The sequence below is a fragment of the Pelmatolapia mariae genome, linkage group LG22 (assembly GCF_036321145.2).
Source record: "Pelmatolapia mariae isolate MD_Pm_ZW linkage group LG22, Pm_UMD_F_2, whole genome shotgun sequence".
Lineage (NCBI taxonomy): Eukaryota > Metazoa > Chordata > Actinopteri > Cichliformes > Cichlidae > Pelmatolapia > Pelmatolapia mariae.
Window position 1 is genome coordinate 14040022 of NC_086245.2, and position 16581 is coordinate 14056602.

The 16581-nt window shown below is 40.7% G+C and overlaps 1 protein-coding gene across 1 annotated transcript; it reads left to right on the plus strand.

The window, feature by feature from the left end:
* The first annotated feature begins 14232 nt into the window (after window positions 1-14232).
* Window positions 14233-16027, plus strand: dpm3 (dolichyl-phosphate mannosyltransferase subunit 3, regulatory). The gene is made up of 2 exons (XM_065471944.1): window positions 14233-14282; window positions 14494-16027. Exon 2 carries the CDS (start codon window positions 14540-14542, stop codon window positions 14816-14818), a length of 279 nt encoding a protein of 92 aa, XP_065328016.1. The 5' UTR covers window positions 14233-14282; window positions 14494-14539; the 3' UTR covers window positions 14819-16027.
* The last annotated feature ends 554 nt before the right edge of the window (window positions 16028-16581 follow it).

The window sequence follows — 16581 nt, forward strand, 5'->3', positions numbered from 1 at the left end:
TTCTTAATCGGCTTCTTTACTGTGCCCCGGCAGTGAAACGTTAGCGCTGTTTCAACGCTAGGGGGCAGCAATACTCCGTCTCTGAGCAAAGCACTAGAGACACATCCAGTTACTGTAATGGTCTGAATACATTTATTTGGGAAGGAAAATCACTGAGGCTGTTCCCCATATATTATTTGGTATGTGATACTGGTAAACAAATGACTGAAATGTGCTGGTAACCTTATTCTTAAATACAAAGATAAATATTTTTTCTTTGTCTTTCCTTTTTCACCTTCATCATCATAGTGATGAAGAAGAATTAAGGAATTGTCAAACTTGGTTTAAAAAAATAGATTGATCACTTGAATTAAATAAATAACAAACCAAGTTTGCTCTGCTTTCTTTGTGAGCGATCTTTAAAGTTGACCTATTATACTTTTCCTTTTTTTCCGTCATACATGTACTGTTACAGTTGTGGATGCTTCTATTAAACAAATCAAATTATGAGGCCAGCTTATGTATACAAGTAATTACTATCAACCAAGTGCAATTCAATGCAGTTTTATTTATATAGCGCCAAATCACAACAACAGTTGCCTCAAGGTGCTTTATATTGTAAGGTAAAGGCCCTACAATAATACAAGGAAAACACAGAAAACCCCAACAATCATATGACCCACTATGAGCAAGCGCTTTGGTGACAGCTTTTAACAGGAAGAAACCTAGGGAAGAACCAGGCTCTGGGAGGGACGGCCATCTGTATGACCAGTTGGGGTGAGGGGCACAGAACTCTTTCAGAGTTTTTTCTACTCTTGGATCTACATGAAGTGTTTCTAAAATGACCACTTGTGTGATGGTGAGTTTGAAGGTTGTCTGTCTCAAGCTGCCCTGCAACAAACTGGCGACTTCTCCAAGGTGTACAACCTCTCACTCTCACCCTACTACAACTGAGCTAGGCAACAGCCTCCCACGAACCTAAATTGAATAAGTCGAAGAAGATGGATGGATGGATCTGTATGATGTCAAAAAATGGGGATAATCTCTTTAAAATGGTCATCTTGGACACATTTCTCTGTCTGAACATGGCACCCCACCCACATGGTGTTCAAGCTCTCTGTTTTTGAGGGGCAGCCAATCAGAAGAAAGTTGGCATAAAGGGAGAGTAGCAGTTTGTTTCAGACCGAGTCTCGGTTTAAGACGGATCGTTTAGAAGTGTAAGTCATGCGAAGCTACTTTAGTAAAGGCAAGGATTTAAATATGAATTTTAAAATGAACATGTTTAAAATTCGCAGCTTACCACATTAGCATACTTGTGGCATATATCTACATGTGGTTGTTTGGCATAATACAAATTAATTATCTATTTGTTAAGGGGCCAAATTGATGCCAACTCACATTCAATGTACGCAAGTGGCCTGAAAATCTTGAAAAACAAATGCACATGGGAGGACACAACCAGAGAGCAGCCTTTGGACTTTAAACCATTACACCTCTAATGATTTGCTACACTTTGGCCACTGATAGCTGTGGCATTAAATCATTCACTTAACAGCACACAAACCTTTACACGTTGGCTGATCTAACTCATAAAGTCTAACCGGATCACTCATGCCAAGTTCCCGAACTCCACAGAAAAAGCATTCACTGCCAAATGATCTCTTGGAATTATGTGCTGTAAAGGATGTGTAGGATGTACCAGTAAATCAAACTTTACTGTTTACACAAATGCAATAAAAAGTTAACTTATAACAGACATTCTGTACGTGCCCTTTAGACCCAGGCTGCTGCTAACATAGTGACTAAGACAGGAGTTTACTCTGATAAAGCCAAAAAGACGTCACCTGTTGGTTGAAACAGACTGGTGACTTGGTAGATATTTCCAAATGTTTAGATGTTTGCCCTTTCCTCATAAAAAATAATAGGCTTATGTTTTTTTTTTTCCATGTTTCAAAAATAACATCCCTGCTCATGAGATTCTTTTGGTCAATGAAACAATCAGGGTGAGAGCAATGAATAGAGATGACCATCTGCTTTTGATAGATGTATTAACACCTCACATGTGCAGGCACTTAGCATTCCTTATGTAAATGTAATGTAAATCACTGCCGTTTACCTTTTATGAGCTTCAATATGAAAATCCACATATGTGTTTAATTGGACCCACATTCAAGGGGAAGCTGTATGGGGATTTGGGATTGCCTCGACCACAAAGGGAAAATAAAAAATGAAGGAGAAAAAGAGAGATTGAGAGAAAAATAATAAAGCATATAGCCTTGACACAAGCCAAGGTTCTTTCTTTTTTTTAGCGTCCTTATACACACAGATAAAAATACAACCTCCAAAGGGAGATTTAGCTCTGATCCCCCATGATATAGAAGAAGTGGAATGTACTGTAAAGTATGAATATGGCCTGCGCAACCTTCCACCTACCCCCCTGCTTGCTTGCTGCACCTCTCTTCTTTTAGTCCAAATCTGTAACAGATTGGGTTTAGTCTGACTGGAGGTATGCAGCCACAACACCACATGTAGGGGTCTGCATAATCCCTCCTTTGAGTATTAAGCACACAGCATGGGCATTCTTTTAAAGACCTGGCAGGAATTACTAATACATAATCTCCATGATCATCATTTAGTATAGTTCAAGGGGAGAGGATGGGGGTGGGGAGGAGGCAATCATTTGAATTTATGAGGGATCTCGGGGGTATATACAATCTGTGAGAGACAGTGTGTGGTGCCATCTGGAGAACACATAGGACTCGGTCTGCTGGAATCCCCAAACCCAGCCAACATGGAGCTGAACGTCATGTTCAAGAGGCCTGAGATGTTTGTTTAATGCACAGAGTGGTTTCTATAGCCTGAAGGGGAATACATTGTTTAAGAGGAACCAACTTAATGCTATTCTGCTGAGTCAAAACTGTTACCATGGTTCTTTGTGATGGAGGCCGGCACTAAGAATTAAACAGACAGGGGGGTGAATAATTTTTAAAAAGACATCATTATAATGTGCATGTGATTCAAACTTGATTTTGCAAGCTCCCACCAAAACACAGCAGCAAAACTTTTATGTAATTGAAGAAGTACATTTGTTCTTAAACGTCACCGGACAAACTTTTTATATATATGCAGTCACAACAGGCGATGAGTCCTCCTCCATGTGACACAGGTTATTTGCCGAAAGGATTGAATCACACTCAGATCATTCGCTTCTTTTACTGAGTTTGCGCCGCCTTTAAATTTAATAACGCTGCCTTGATATTTTTCTTCCAGACGCAGTGATTGCTGAAACATTTATGTTCCTTTTACTCGTCCATCCATCTCTACATGAGACTAAATGGAATTCATAATATACAACTTCCTGCTTTTATCGCATTGATGATCTAAATCGAGGTAGGAGGGGGAGAAAAAATCAATCAGCTAAATGTTGGCTAAGAGGATTTGAGGGGCATAGCGGGGCCATCTCTCCTCACTATTCTAAATGAGGGGTGACAGTAATGCTTGACGGAGCCCATATGGCCACTGTAACCCACTGCACTGCAATTGTGAGGGAAGACACAGGGCTAATTCAATTTAATGTTTACACTCCAGTGGCATATCCCACTCTATTGGATTTGTTTACTAAGCTTTGTATTCTCAATTGAATGATACAATTAGCATTATGCAATGAGTGTGTAGTGGAAGGCGTGACACATACTGCATACACCGCACAGCCCTACAACTAGCATGTATTTGGCATGATACTGTACGTTACAGGCCTAGATGTTAAGAGTTACCACTCCCATGTACGTCTGTTAAATATAAAGCTGAAGCTTTTTCTTGGCTAGAAGTAGTGACTCCTTAGAGAAGGAGCCTCAAACATATGGAGCCAGAGCCAGCCTGCCAAAGGATCCAATTGGACCCAGCGCATGGGTTTGCAATGTGTAAAAGTGCAGCAAAGTCATTAATAATTACAGCACTTCAAAGGAAGAGAATGCTATTGCTGAAAATTAGGTGATTACAGCATTACTGCAGAGGTTGGGAATGTCTGGGTAATTTTACAAGTTTTGAAAGATGTTGACAAAAGTTATTTGACTCATAAAGATGTAAAATTTGGTTGTTGTTTGGTTCTAAGTGGCCTACTTCATGTGAAGATGAGCGAATGTGAAAAAACTGAGATGTACTGTTGAATTAAGCTTAGAGTATTTTGTTTTCAATAAGACACTTCAGGCTGTTCGTCGTCTGTTTTGTAAAAAGCTGGTTCATTAAATGTGAGCTTTTTAATGTTTCATTTCACTGGGGAAATTTTCAAGGTTTTTCGTCTTATTATCATCATTATTATTTTATACATATTATTATGCATGGGTTTTACAGGCCAGTGAACTGGGACTGCATGTGGCCCATGAATTAAAATGGGTTTGACACATATGACACACCTGCCTTAGAGTCTTTTTTGAAACCATGAGTGGAAACCTCCGGTATACACAGTGGCTGTTTCCTCCTGTTAGACACAAAATTTGATCTTTTAGTTTAATTTTTGACAAGAAAGTAAGCAACTGTATTTTGCATAATGCTGAACTATCACGCTAACCTCTTAAACCAACAATGTGAATGCCTCACGTTGCAGATTGATTTTACGCTGACCTGAAAAGAATGGTTCACTGGTTAGAACCATTAAAATCCTGTCTTTTCAATCAAGTGAGTCAAGTGAACCAAACTTTATTGCATAGCTTTTGGCCCTAAGGTGTAACTTTTAGGATGGCGTAGCTTCAGATTTAGTATGTCTGTAGTCTCTGCCTGTAACTTAACAACTTGGATATTACTGTTTCCATAAAACCGAGGCATGGGAATAGCATTTTAAAGAAACTAATGGTACAGAATCTTTGTAACAAATGGTGTGAGCAGGTGTGGGGCCAGTGCATGTGTGGTAAGAAATCAAGATTTTGGATTGAGCTTTACAGTATGCACTGTGACATATCCACTCAGTAAATCAGTCAGTCAGTCAGGATGCAGCACACTGAGATTGGTTTTCCACCGTGGTCAAACATGCTGAGTCGGACCTCAATGTCCCCTGCACAGTAAAAATTCCAGGTTTCTGAAAAGGAAAAAGGCTATTCAAATCAGCGTGTCAACAGGGGATCTGTAAACCACACGTTTCCTGGACGGCTCTGTCAAGACCAGCTGTGCATACATCATAGCCTGTCTGATCTGTGTGTGCACTGTTAAAGAAAGATGGACATGAAGGGGAAAAAAACACAAAAAGAAGGAGACGTGGGAAGTAATACCAACAGACACACTCAAAACATGTAATAGAGAAGGGGGAGTAGGTATTTAATCTATGAAAACAAATAGGACCAGCTTTCTGAAGTCTAATGACTCCTTAGGCCTATCTGTTACCACCCTGCAACAGCCCACCCTGGCCTTCGTGTCTGTGCCTCATCACCTTCCAGATGCTCACCCAGTGAAGGGGTGAAAGGTTGGCAGGTGCCTTAAGGAGCAGGGAGGAGCCTTGGGGTCAGATTTCTGTGAGGTTGAGCAGTCGTGATCTTTGGGTTGAGAGGGGTGGCGGGGCAATATGGCTTGTGTCAAGATGGGCATGACTGCAGAGCAGCAGTCTGACCCAATCAACTTCATTTATGGGTAATGACAGACAGACAGCCTGTCTGATGTGGTGGCCTCATTGAGCTGCCGCTTCCCACCCCAAATCCATAGTCCTCCAATCCTTGACCTGTAGCATTTCAACACAAGGTCAATGGCAGTCACCAGCGGCATCAACAATGGCGTGTCTTTGTGTGGTTTCAATTGCAAAACTGACCTGTAAATGTGAAATAAATTATTTACTTCACCTTTCAAGCGCCAGGCGCTGATTACATTTGGCATACTGCGCAATAGCTTAACTCTGTAGCCGCTATAAATGCATAATTAGTTTGTAGAGTAAATCAATAACATATGGATTTGTGCTTGGATGACCAAATCTATGCGATTTCCCCATTCATGCAAAGCAAGAAAAGAAACAAGAAAGGTCATTCTCTGCATAATGAGACACCAAAAGCGATATCTTGAATGCAGTCAGTGATGCTTGCATCCATCGACTGGGCGTAATTAGTTTTTTGTCTTTAACTTGATGTTCAGTTTGGCAGATCTGCCTATTTAATGCTTGTTTCAGTTTATCCCAGGCCTCCTTAATACATCAGTGAAATAAAGTTTGCCATGTCTACACTAAAATCAATACGCTTTGTCTTCCTGATGGTCTATAGCTGCATTTAATTTAGCAATACAGTAGCATCTCCCAAAGAGCTTTTTGCATTGCCTCTTTCAAGGGAAAACAATGTAGTGAGCAGATCGGACTACTAGAAAGAATTCCCCCTTCCTGCCATTACCATCAATTATGTAAACACAAGACGAGGTCAGTTTATTCCAGTCTAGACATGCAGCTCTCCATCATCCGCCCCTTGCTGCGTGCACAGCACTGACCCACATTAATACATTTATAATCAATACCTCCTCAGGTCCTGTGGGCATACTTGCCTATCAGATGTTGAAGGAAATTGTGCAGTCCAATTTAAAATGGCCGGGGGGTGGGTGGGGGAACTTTCATAGCCATGTGCCAATTAGTTCCACTGTCAATAACGGTAATCCTAAAGGACATTGTGTTTCAGGGTGAGAGGAGAGAATGGATGGAGGGAGGAGGGAGACATCATCAAGCTTATGCCCGTTGTTCATTGTTAATGGCTGTTACACTGACAAGAAGCATTTGATCAGACACTCACACACACACATTGACACACACACACACACACACATATTGTGGCCTATGAATGTGGCTGAAGGGGTTGTGTTATGGGGCAGAATTACACATGAAGATAACAAGTAATGACGTCTTATAAAGGTCAACAAACAAAGCACTAGTGGGACAAACGCAGGCTGTGTGATGAGATTCATTAGGACAGCATTGATAGCGTGGAGAGAGAGGAGAAGAGGGAATGGGGGGCGTGGGAGGTGAAGGGTGAAGGGTGGGGGCCACATTCCTCCACTGTTTCACTGCTGCCATCACAGCAGCAGCTGAAACAGGTGTGTCTCTTTACTTGGGCCACCGAGGGCAAGTGCTGGTCTCACATGGTTAAGGATGGTCACACTTGACCACACTCTGACCTTACACCCAACGGAGTAGCCTGAGACTTCATTAAGCGGGCCCTAAGTAGCGCAGGGATCCCACAACTATTATGTCTGCAATTTAATACAGGCCCTGGCTGTCCATAATGATCGCGGCTCAAGGGTATTTATGAGCTGTGTGCTTATCAATGTCAAAACCTTCAGGAGTCCCACTTTAAGTCCAGGACCCCCGATGAGAAGGGTAGCCGGGCCCTCCACCCTGATGCCCCTACTTTGATTCATGGCCACCTCAACTGTCTGAAGAGCCTCTGCTTAAACTTTAAAGTTAGCAGACAAACTCAGCTTCACTCGTTATGATCCGGGCACAAAGGTGCCATCTGAAGCCAAAAACAAAGGAGACAACTGAGAAGTAGTTTTGTTTAAGGACACATCAACACAGGCCTGACCTAATGGTCTTATTGGGATAACACACACCTTGTTGCATTGAGACTTGAAACCATTATACATGATGTAAAAATTAACACTTGAAACTTGATCTAACATGTATCTGTCTGAAGATGTGACTAAAAACTGTTAAAAAACAAAGACATTAAAGCTTCAGGTTGTGGTGACAGGTAACAGTGACAGTTAGTGGCAGGAAGACCTAGCTAAAAATGTTCTTCATCTGATTCTTCTTTCAGGTCATTTCATTTCATTTATTGTCAGCTTAAAATATAACAAGTCTCTGCTATCTCTCCGTGCCTCTCAAAATCTTTCAAAAGAGAGGATTATGGTGGTGCTCCTCACTGAACAGCTAATATAGAGTTGGAGGCTCTGCTGTAAGCATTTTAGCATTTAGCCATTTAGCATTTCTTTTTGTTACTTTTTGTTTATGAGACTTCTGACATCTAAAGTTTAATACTCGAAGTGTTACCCTCAAGGACAACACTTTTTCTGACCTCTCTTTGGACGAGCGATGTTGCTCTCATTGTGTTTCAGGGTTGTCAGCCACACCCCAGTGCCTGGATCACCCACGCCTAAAGGTCATCAGACCATCACTGGGGCTGGACATCATGTCCCACTCATCCTCAGAGTGTCATCTATTGTTGAGCTTGTTGATAAGTATCCTGTTATGACCCCGGAATACTTGATAACTCATGGGAGGCAATCTGTTTCTTGCTTTCTTCTTCTCATGTTTTTGTGGTAACATCGGAAACAATTTGATTCCATAGACCAACTGAGTTTTGTTTCCCTAGGCGTTGTGGGCTTTCTTTTCCTTTTATTTCTTTGGCCTTGGAAGACTCTGAAACTTATCTGCTTCCTTTTGTTTTTCGAACTTGGTTTGTCTTTGTTAATTATCTTACTGTAAATAAAAGTCATACTTTAATACACTTAAGAGTGTTTCCGCTGCTTTTTCCCCTTGTTGCGCTTGGTACCATATTTCCAGAAACTCCCAGTGTTCCCTTAGACATCACGTCAAGGCTGTGGCATTGACATAAATTACATTTAAACACTTAAGTAAAAGAGTAGATTAAAAAAAAAAAGGCAACTTAGTTTTATTACTAAAAACGTAAATGCACTTCACAATTTTCCATTTCTAGTGAATACACTGTAAAGTTTTTAATGAATATTGCAATTAAATTAGTTCCTGAAGAGGTTTAAGGAGAAATGGGCCATGCTTTTTCCGATGATTCTTCATCTTTCATCAGTAAATCTGAGGTTGATGAGCTCTAAGCCTTTGCTAATTGGTTTAGCATTTTCCAGCCAGGCTGTACTGATTTTTAAGTTGATGTTTTCCAACCCACGTTTTCATGGAAAAAACCCTGAGTTGGAGAGATTTCATCTTGTTTTGCCGCTTGTTTGGATTCCCAGACACGTATCACTTCTTCTTGTTCTTGTTCACCAACCAAAAAAATAAATAAAAAATCTGTGCATGGAACCTGGACTGGACTGTAGGTCACTCTTTGCTTTTTCTCAAGCACATCAACACTCACATCTAATGACAACATTACACACAGCTACAGTCTCCAGCTCAGGAAACAGAGGGTTCCTGTTTTTGAATCCAGGCTCTATTGTTATCTTAAACAGCATTTTGACAGTCCACACACACTCGCCCCCTCCTCTCTCCTTCTGGCTTTTTTTTTGGCGTTTTTTTTTTTTTTTTTTTTTAATCTCCCCAGCTTGCTTCACACACTTGAGATATTACACAATTAGTATCTAGCCAATCTAGATCCTTATATAGCTTTGTAGTAGCACACATTCTTATCTGGACCTTTCACTCGGCTAATATTGACAAAGTCAAGGAGATAGAGTCAACACAACGCTCCATTACCACTGTTCCTGTTTTATCTATGGGCCTTATCCTTGCTTTCTGGCTGGAGTCACACAATCACTGCAGTTTCTGCTCTTATAGATCAAGTATCTCCTCAACAATCACCGTCTCTGCCAATCCCTGTCACACACCGTCTTTATGCTTTTGTTTCTCATTCCTTTTACTTGCACTGCTATATATATATATTCACTCCCCATTGTGGGAACTGAGATGCTGCATGCAGGTTTTTGTGCAGCTGAAGGTGTTAGAGGGATTGAGTAAAGTCTGGATAAGCAACAGCTGGATTTAATGCACCATTAAGGTCATTGGTTGTTCAAGCTGCACCTGCAAATCTCCTGATTTCACCCCCCCTGTCTAAAGCTCTTTCCCTCCCTCCCCTCATTTTTTCTGTTGCCCTCTCCTCTTTCGTTCACATACTTTGTCAGCCCTTTCTTTTTTATTTGTGGTCCTCTCAGCTTTCCGTGTCGGGTCCTCTCCTGTCCTATCAGCTTCGAAAGCCCCCACCCACCCCTTCTTTCTGGTTTTCTTACAAAAATAACTCTTTCACTACACACCCCCTGTCTTCCTTTATTTTTATTTTTTGCTTTATTCGGCATATCCCACTCTGTTTCTTTTTTTCCAGTTTCAATATCTCCCTCTCATTCTCTCAGTTTTCATGCCCCTCCTTCTCACAGGCTGTTGTGTTGTGTCTGCCAGGCCTGCTCGATTGGAGGACAGGTTTCCTGAGTACTGGAACGGAACAGGAGCTGGCAGGGAGATACACTGAGAAAAGCCAGCTTGACCGTTCCCACTGAGAGTCACACGCGCTCACAGCGCTGCCCATACCAGTGTATTCCAGGCAGGACACGGCACACGCTATGATGTATGTAATGATGTGGCATGTCATGGGTAATTCCACCAGGATTCACTTTATCATGGCGATGGAGAAACTTGACCTTGGTAGTCTGGTGTGTATCATGACATGTCTGCTTAACAGTAACAAGTGCAGGGCCAAATGCAAAAACAGGATTAAACCCCAAAGACTGACGGTGCGCAGACCCTGTCTGCTTCTTTTTTATTATTTACCCAAATAGATCTCATTTTTGACAGCCGAGTTTTCCAGATCATCTCCATATCAGGTTGCCTCCATAATTGTTCAGTCTGAACTTGGCCATGAAAAGATGTGAAGCTTTTGAGTTTTCATTGAAGGCCGTGCCTGTGGTGTGATGGTGAATTTCAATCAGTTGCCATGAAACTTTAAGTTGTTGTAAATAACACATACATTATCCAGTGTGGCCCAAGCTTCTCATGTTCAATAGTAAAACCAGCCCTAAGGACTTCTACATTTTTCTTTTAATGATGGTTTTAGTGTTGCATAGTGACAACAGGAAATGATGTGTTTTATATGTTGATGTGCTTCTCCAAGCTGGTTGACCAGAATCACATGAAATTTGAAAACTATTGAAGAGCTGATGTTGCTTTATTGTGAAAACTGTCAGTTTTCATCAAACGGTGGTACCCTAGTGACATGGCAAATTTTGATATGTCAATAACCCAAATATACAAGTCTGACCCATAGACAGCAATAAAGATGGACATATAGCTAACACAACATCGCCTATTAGCTAATGACTTGCGATTAACAACTTGTCATCCAATGAATGTGCAGTTTCTCCATTTTGGCAGGTAGTGTGACTAAGATTTACAAGTTAGATTTACTTGGACTTTATCCAGTATGGCCCAAAACGAGTGACTGAGCTAAGCAGGAAACTGTTTACACACGTGAAGTCAGAAGGCTGTTTTTTCCGAAGCAGGATGGGAAGTCTTTGCAACCACAGCTTTCACCATCTGCTGGACTCAAGATAGAATGCAGTTTTAAGGCAATTTCGCAATGACTTAATTTAAAAGACCTTCAAGATACATCTAAACTTCGCATGTTTGATAGGAGTCCTGACTTTGCTTTCACACTTCTCAGTCATGGATAGACTTCCATACTTTATGTGTGTGACATGTAGGTGAGGCACAAATGGCTGTGTCACACTAGCTAAAATATATAAATGAAATAGCCCATGCACTTTTTTTTACATGGATGAAATTTTGTAGGTTTTTCAAGACTTACCCTCAACCCAAATGGAATTTTACCATTTTAAATTTAAGATGCCATGTTCTCAGGCGATGAACTTTAACAAACTCCTCCAACAGATTTAGTAAGATTGATATGATATTTGATCAGTTTAATCATCAGACTTTGGTGATGCTAAGTTGTAATGCTTTTGAGTTCTTGTTAAAGGGTGACATGAGGAATTTTGATGTTTCCTCACTCATCTGTTCTTCTAACTCATCTGTCCCAAGCTTCACAAGCTTGATAGAGTCCAGGTCTGGAAACATCTACATGTCAGTATTGACCAGTGACTGTAGAAAACAGTCATTGTCATAATCATTGGTCAATTCTTTTATTTAGTCATTGACACTGACTTACAGACATAGAACCACCTAGCGGTGACAGGAAAGTAGCATTACCATCATAAACATTATTAGATATTAGCGATATTTTCACTTTAAGCTCTACAGCAACATGACTTGTGATTACTGGGTGTTCTCCAGTGGCACTTAGTGGGCACAGGAAGTCATGCGTTAAGTTTTATAATCAGCTAATTACTAAACATATATTTTAAATCTTCCAGATGTGGCTTTTCCCATATGTCACTGAATTGTTCAGAATCAGTAACTCTGAGACTTTTGTGAAGCTTTCTTTGTGGGCTCATGATCCTGATTATTGGACCATTAAAAAGCTAATAAAACATAATGGAGTTGCATCATTCACCCCTACTTGTGCTGCAGCTCCTTTTTATGACAGTCACAAGCAATAAACATGTAGACCATGTAATAACAGAAGCGAGGGTGGTTTTACAAAGTCACCGAGTCATTCTCAAGATAAAGTATCCTTGAAAATACAAACTTGTTACATTTCAAATGTTTTGCAACACGCAGACATAAAACCCGACTAGCCTCAAGTCTTCCATATTGCAGTCTCCATTAGTAGAAGAAACAGGATCTAGCCCTCTGGCACACGCGCAGATTGTCACTCACACTATTAACACTAATGCGGATAAACATAAACACCACCATCCTAAGAATAACTTCCATTTTTCCCCAAAGAGTGATGTTTATTTCTCAGCTGCTCTTCAGTGTGTTCCCTTTTTTTACAGCCGTGTGAATAATGTTTACATCTCCCACCGGTGACTTTACCCTGGAGAGATCTGTTGTCCCATGCACCTGGACAGTTCATCACCCCAGCTGAACAGATATGCCCCAGAGCACCCGAGGAGAAACTGAGATCAAATGACTGTGAGTTCCCGGTGGCCCCTAATTAAATTGTTGTTGGATTCCTCGCTTTGGAAAAAAAAAAAAAGCATTAGTATTTATGGATAGCTTTTAGGTGGTGCTAATGGTAATCTAATTTTCAAAATGGCTTTTCTAAATTAAGAGGATGACACGGAGGCAGAGTTAGAGGTCTAATGTAAGTTAGAGGTCTAATGTGTGTTAAAAGCCTGACTGGGGGCCTCATTAAAGACTCGCTTGACAAAGTGTTTGCTTTCTCTCAGCTGACAGGGTACTGGTGTTGTTAATAAATCAGACAACAGTTTAGTGAAGTGTTTTAATGAAAAGCGAAAAGACAGCGACAACATTAAGATTTATTGAGACGTGCAAAAAACACGGAGAGCTGTTGTATTTAATCTTCCCAAACACTGTCTTCTTACTTCTTCTGTACCGTCCGATAACTACAACAAGAAAGCAATTATAGAATATAATAAGGATTTTATAAATCATTAAAATAACAGTGTATAGACTCTTAGATGGTGGGATGCAAACAGATACAACAAAAAAGGAGCAATGTTTGTATAAAAAATATTATTTAAAACTTAAATTGTCTTTTGGTATTAGTTCGATATGAGATTTAATACAAATATATAGTACTGCTCAAAAGTCTTCAGCTGCTCCTCGTGTCTTTATATTTTGCTAGGAAAATGGGAAATAAGTGCAGCAATTTATTAGAACATGCAAATAAACATGCAGTTTATATAGCAAAAACATGAGCTTAAACGTCAATATATGACCACCTTTATTCTTCGTCACAGCCTGATCTCTCTTCGGCAAACTTTCTTGTAGTGTTCCTTTCCAGGAAGTGTTCTCCAGGCTTTCTGAAGGACATCCAATACTTTTCTTTGGATGTTGGCTGCCTTTTCTTCTGTTTTTTGTCAAGATGATTCCACACTGCTTTAATAATGTTGAGGTCCTGACTCTGGGGAGGCCAATCCATGACTCATACTGTTCCATTGTGTGTGTTTTCTCTCCAGGTATGCTTTTACTGCATTGGCAATGTGTTTGGGATCATCCTCATGCTCAAAAATGGAGTACCAAAATCTGGTACATTTCTGCATTCATAATTCCATCAATTTTGAGAAGATCTCCAACCCCACTGGCTGAAATGGAGCCCCAAACCATGACAGAGCCTCCACTGTGTTTTACAGATGGCTGTAGATACTCACTATTGTACTTATCCCCCAACCTCGTCATTACATACTGATGATGATTTAAACCATAAATGTCAAATCTGTATTCATCACTCAGTCAGACCTATTGCCACTGATTTTCAGCCCAGTTATTGAGTAATTTGTTACACCTCAGTCTTTTCTCCTTGTTTCCCTTCCTCAAGATCTTTATAAAACGTATGAATATAAATTAAGAAAAGTTTAATCAAAATGTTGCAAAAATGTTATATTTATTAACAAAAGTCCAGATAAAAACTCACCCTCTGTTAGAAACCCAGAGCCATTTCCGTCATTAACTCCATTTCCCATAAGGCACCGCGGCCTTTTAACGTCATTAATGTGCGCATAGCTGAGGTGGCGTTTGAGAAGAGGTAAACAAATCGGATTATTTTTGAAAGGATTTGATGCATTAAAGGTCGAAATTAATGATGGATTGTTATTAAGTCTGTTGCGTTTTTACAGCTGTTTCTATTCTAATTATCCAGCTGCTGTTTGTCTCTCGCGCGCGTTGTAGCTAAAACGGCTAACACGTTGAATTTACAGTGTGCTAAAGCTAAGCTAATCCAACGCTTTCCCTGTCAGGTTGTTCTCTGGCTGTTCCCCTGAAATCCCGTCCGCAGCTTTCATCATGACCAAACTTCTGCAGTGGCTGTTCGGTGTGTCGCTGCTGGGCGCACTCTGGGCTTTGGTCACTTTTGACCTGTTGGACCTGAGCCTCCCGCAGACTTACAGAGAGGTCGCCTGGCCGATGCCTTTCTACCTGCTGATTTCATTTGGCTGCTACTCTCTGGCCACTGTGGGATACAGGGTGGCCACCTTCAATGACTGTGAGGAGGCGGCGAAAGAGCTACAGGAGCAAATAAAAGAAGCCAAAGAGGACTTAAGGAGGAAAGGTTTAAAAATATAGAGATTAAAAGGGCACTATGTGTAAACTTCTGGGACTGAGAGGAGAAAAGCACGGACTATTGTCTTATGCACATAGTGTGTATTCCTGAAAAAAAGGGTCTTGTTTTGGAGACATCTTCCTGAACATCAGGATTCTCATTCACGACTGTATTTTGTCAATTGGCTGTTTATCCAGTATGTTTCAGAAAATGAGGAAAGAGCCACACTGATACATTTTTGTAAATTTCGAAATATATAACTTTTACTAAGCCAATCCACATTACCTCAGCATCGCAGGACTCTTAGTTAAAAACTGCAGGACATGCAGAAACATTTTGGAAGTGATGACGCAAAAGCCAACAGTTGCTTTCTGATTGGGCAATAAAAGTTAAGCCAAAACATGTCAAAGCTTGACTCTGTTCTCCAAAGCCACGGCTTCTGCCTTTGATGGATAATACCCTGGCTTTCTTATGCTTTTGCATTATATTCAGTCACACTTACACCTGATTGTGGGTCCAACTAAAGAAATCTTTGGGCTTTCTTTATGCCATTGCTGTTATTCCTCTACAGTAATTCCACCCTTCTGATTGGTACCCTTGCTCGGTGTGTGTAATTGGCACTTAATGCAGACGTAGATCATCTCTAAAACTGCTTATTCAGGCAAAGTCAAAGATCTTTAAATTAAAATGCATTACTGTGGCTGAAGCCTGAGAAATGAGTAGTTTAATGAATGTTTTTCTGGTTAACCCATAAATGTCAAGAACGGAGGGGGAAAGGCTTTTGTAGCAGAGTTTATATCCAGCATCATTTTTGCTCTAATCTGTTTGTGTAATGTGGTTTGACTGATTAGCACATCTTACACCAGAAAGAAAGTCGAAACAGTGAACACACATGGTGGTGTCTTTGGCTTTTAACTCCATACAGTTGCTTTCATGTTACTCTTTATGCTAAATTATCATCTGTACACAGTTGCTGTTCACTGCAATGCCAACAAACGCTCACATTGCACCAATCTGATTAAAGACGGCTTCCACTGGGAAATCTCAGATGCTTTCAATCAGCCTCGGCTCCAGAGTAGCGCAGCACATGCTGGACCTTGTTGTGTTCGTCTGGAGATTGTTGATTGTCGCTGTAGGTGGATTAGATTTTATCTGTAAAGGAATGTACATTCCATTGTCCAGTTTGAGAGTTGTACCCTGAAGGTAACACTGAGAATTCATTAAATCTATTTTCCTCATTTTTTTTGGTCTAGAAATGTGTCTTTGTTGGTTTGAATGAGTATATGCATGAGTGCTTTTGTGTATGATGAATTCCTGCCTGGGGGCTTATATCAACTGTTCAATGCCTCCCTCTGTGTGAAAGACTGATCTGTATCTGTCTGTCGTAGTTAATGACGAACTATACGCTACACAGCAGCTCCACGTCTTCCCACACAGAAGTTTGGTTCATAAATTGGAAAAAAAAAAAGTAAGCTTAAGTCTGTGGTTCTGAAGTAAATGTGATTTTGGCAGTTGCAGTTCTTTTGTGAAAGCCTTAAAAAGGCTGCCTCTGCTCATTTCCAGTGAGTGCCTGCTGCGCATAAACAAAGCGTAGCCTGGCCAAAGGCATCATTATAGTGCTTCAAAAGCTCCCATAACTTCTGAACAAATGCAAAAGAGTTGGCAGTTCTCTCTGTGCAGGCTCTGCCCGTTGTGCTGTTTGGCTGCAGCCCCATCATGCCTTGCAACGTCACCCCCCATGAATGTCTGCAAGCTGTTGCTGGAGCAGACTGGATGAAAGACAAAC

Excerpts from the sequence above, each read along its gene's own strand:
- dpm3 (XM_065471944.1), top strand. The coding sequence starts at position 14,540 with ATGACCAAACTTCTGCAGTGGCTGTTCGGTGTGTCGCTGCTGGGCGCA.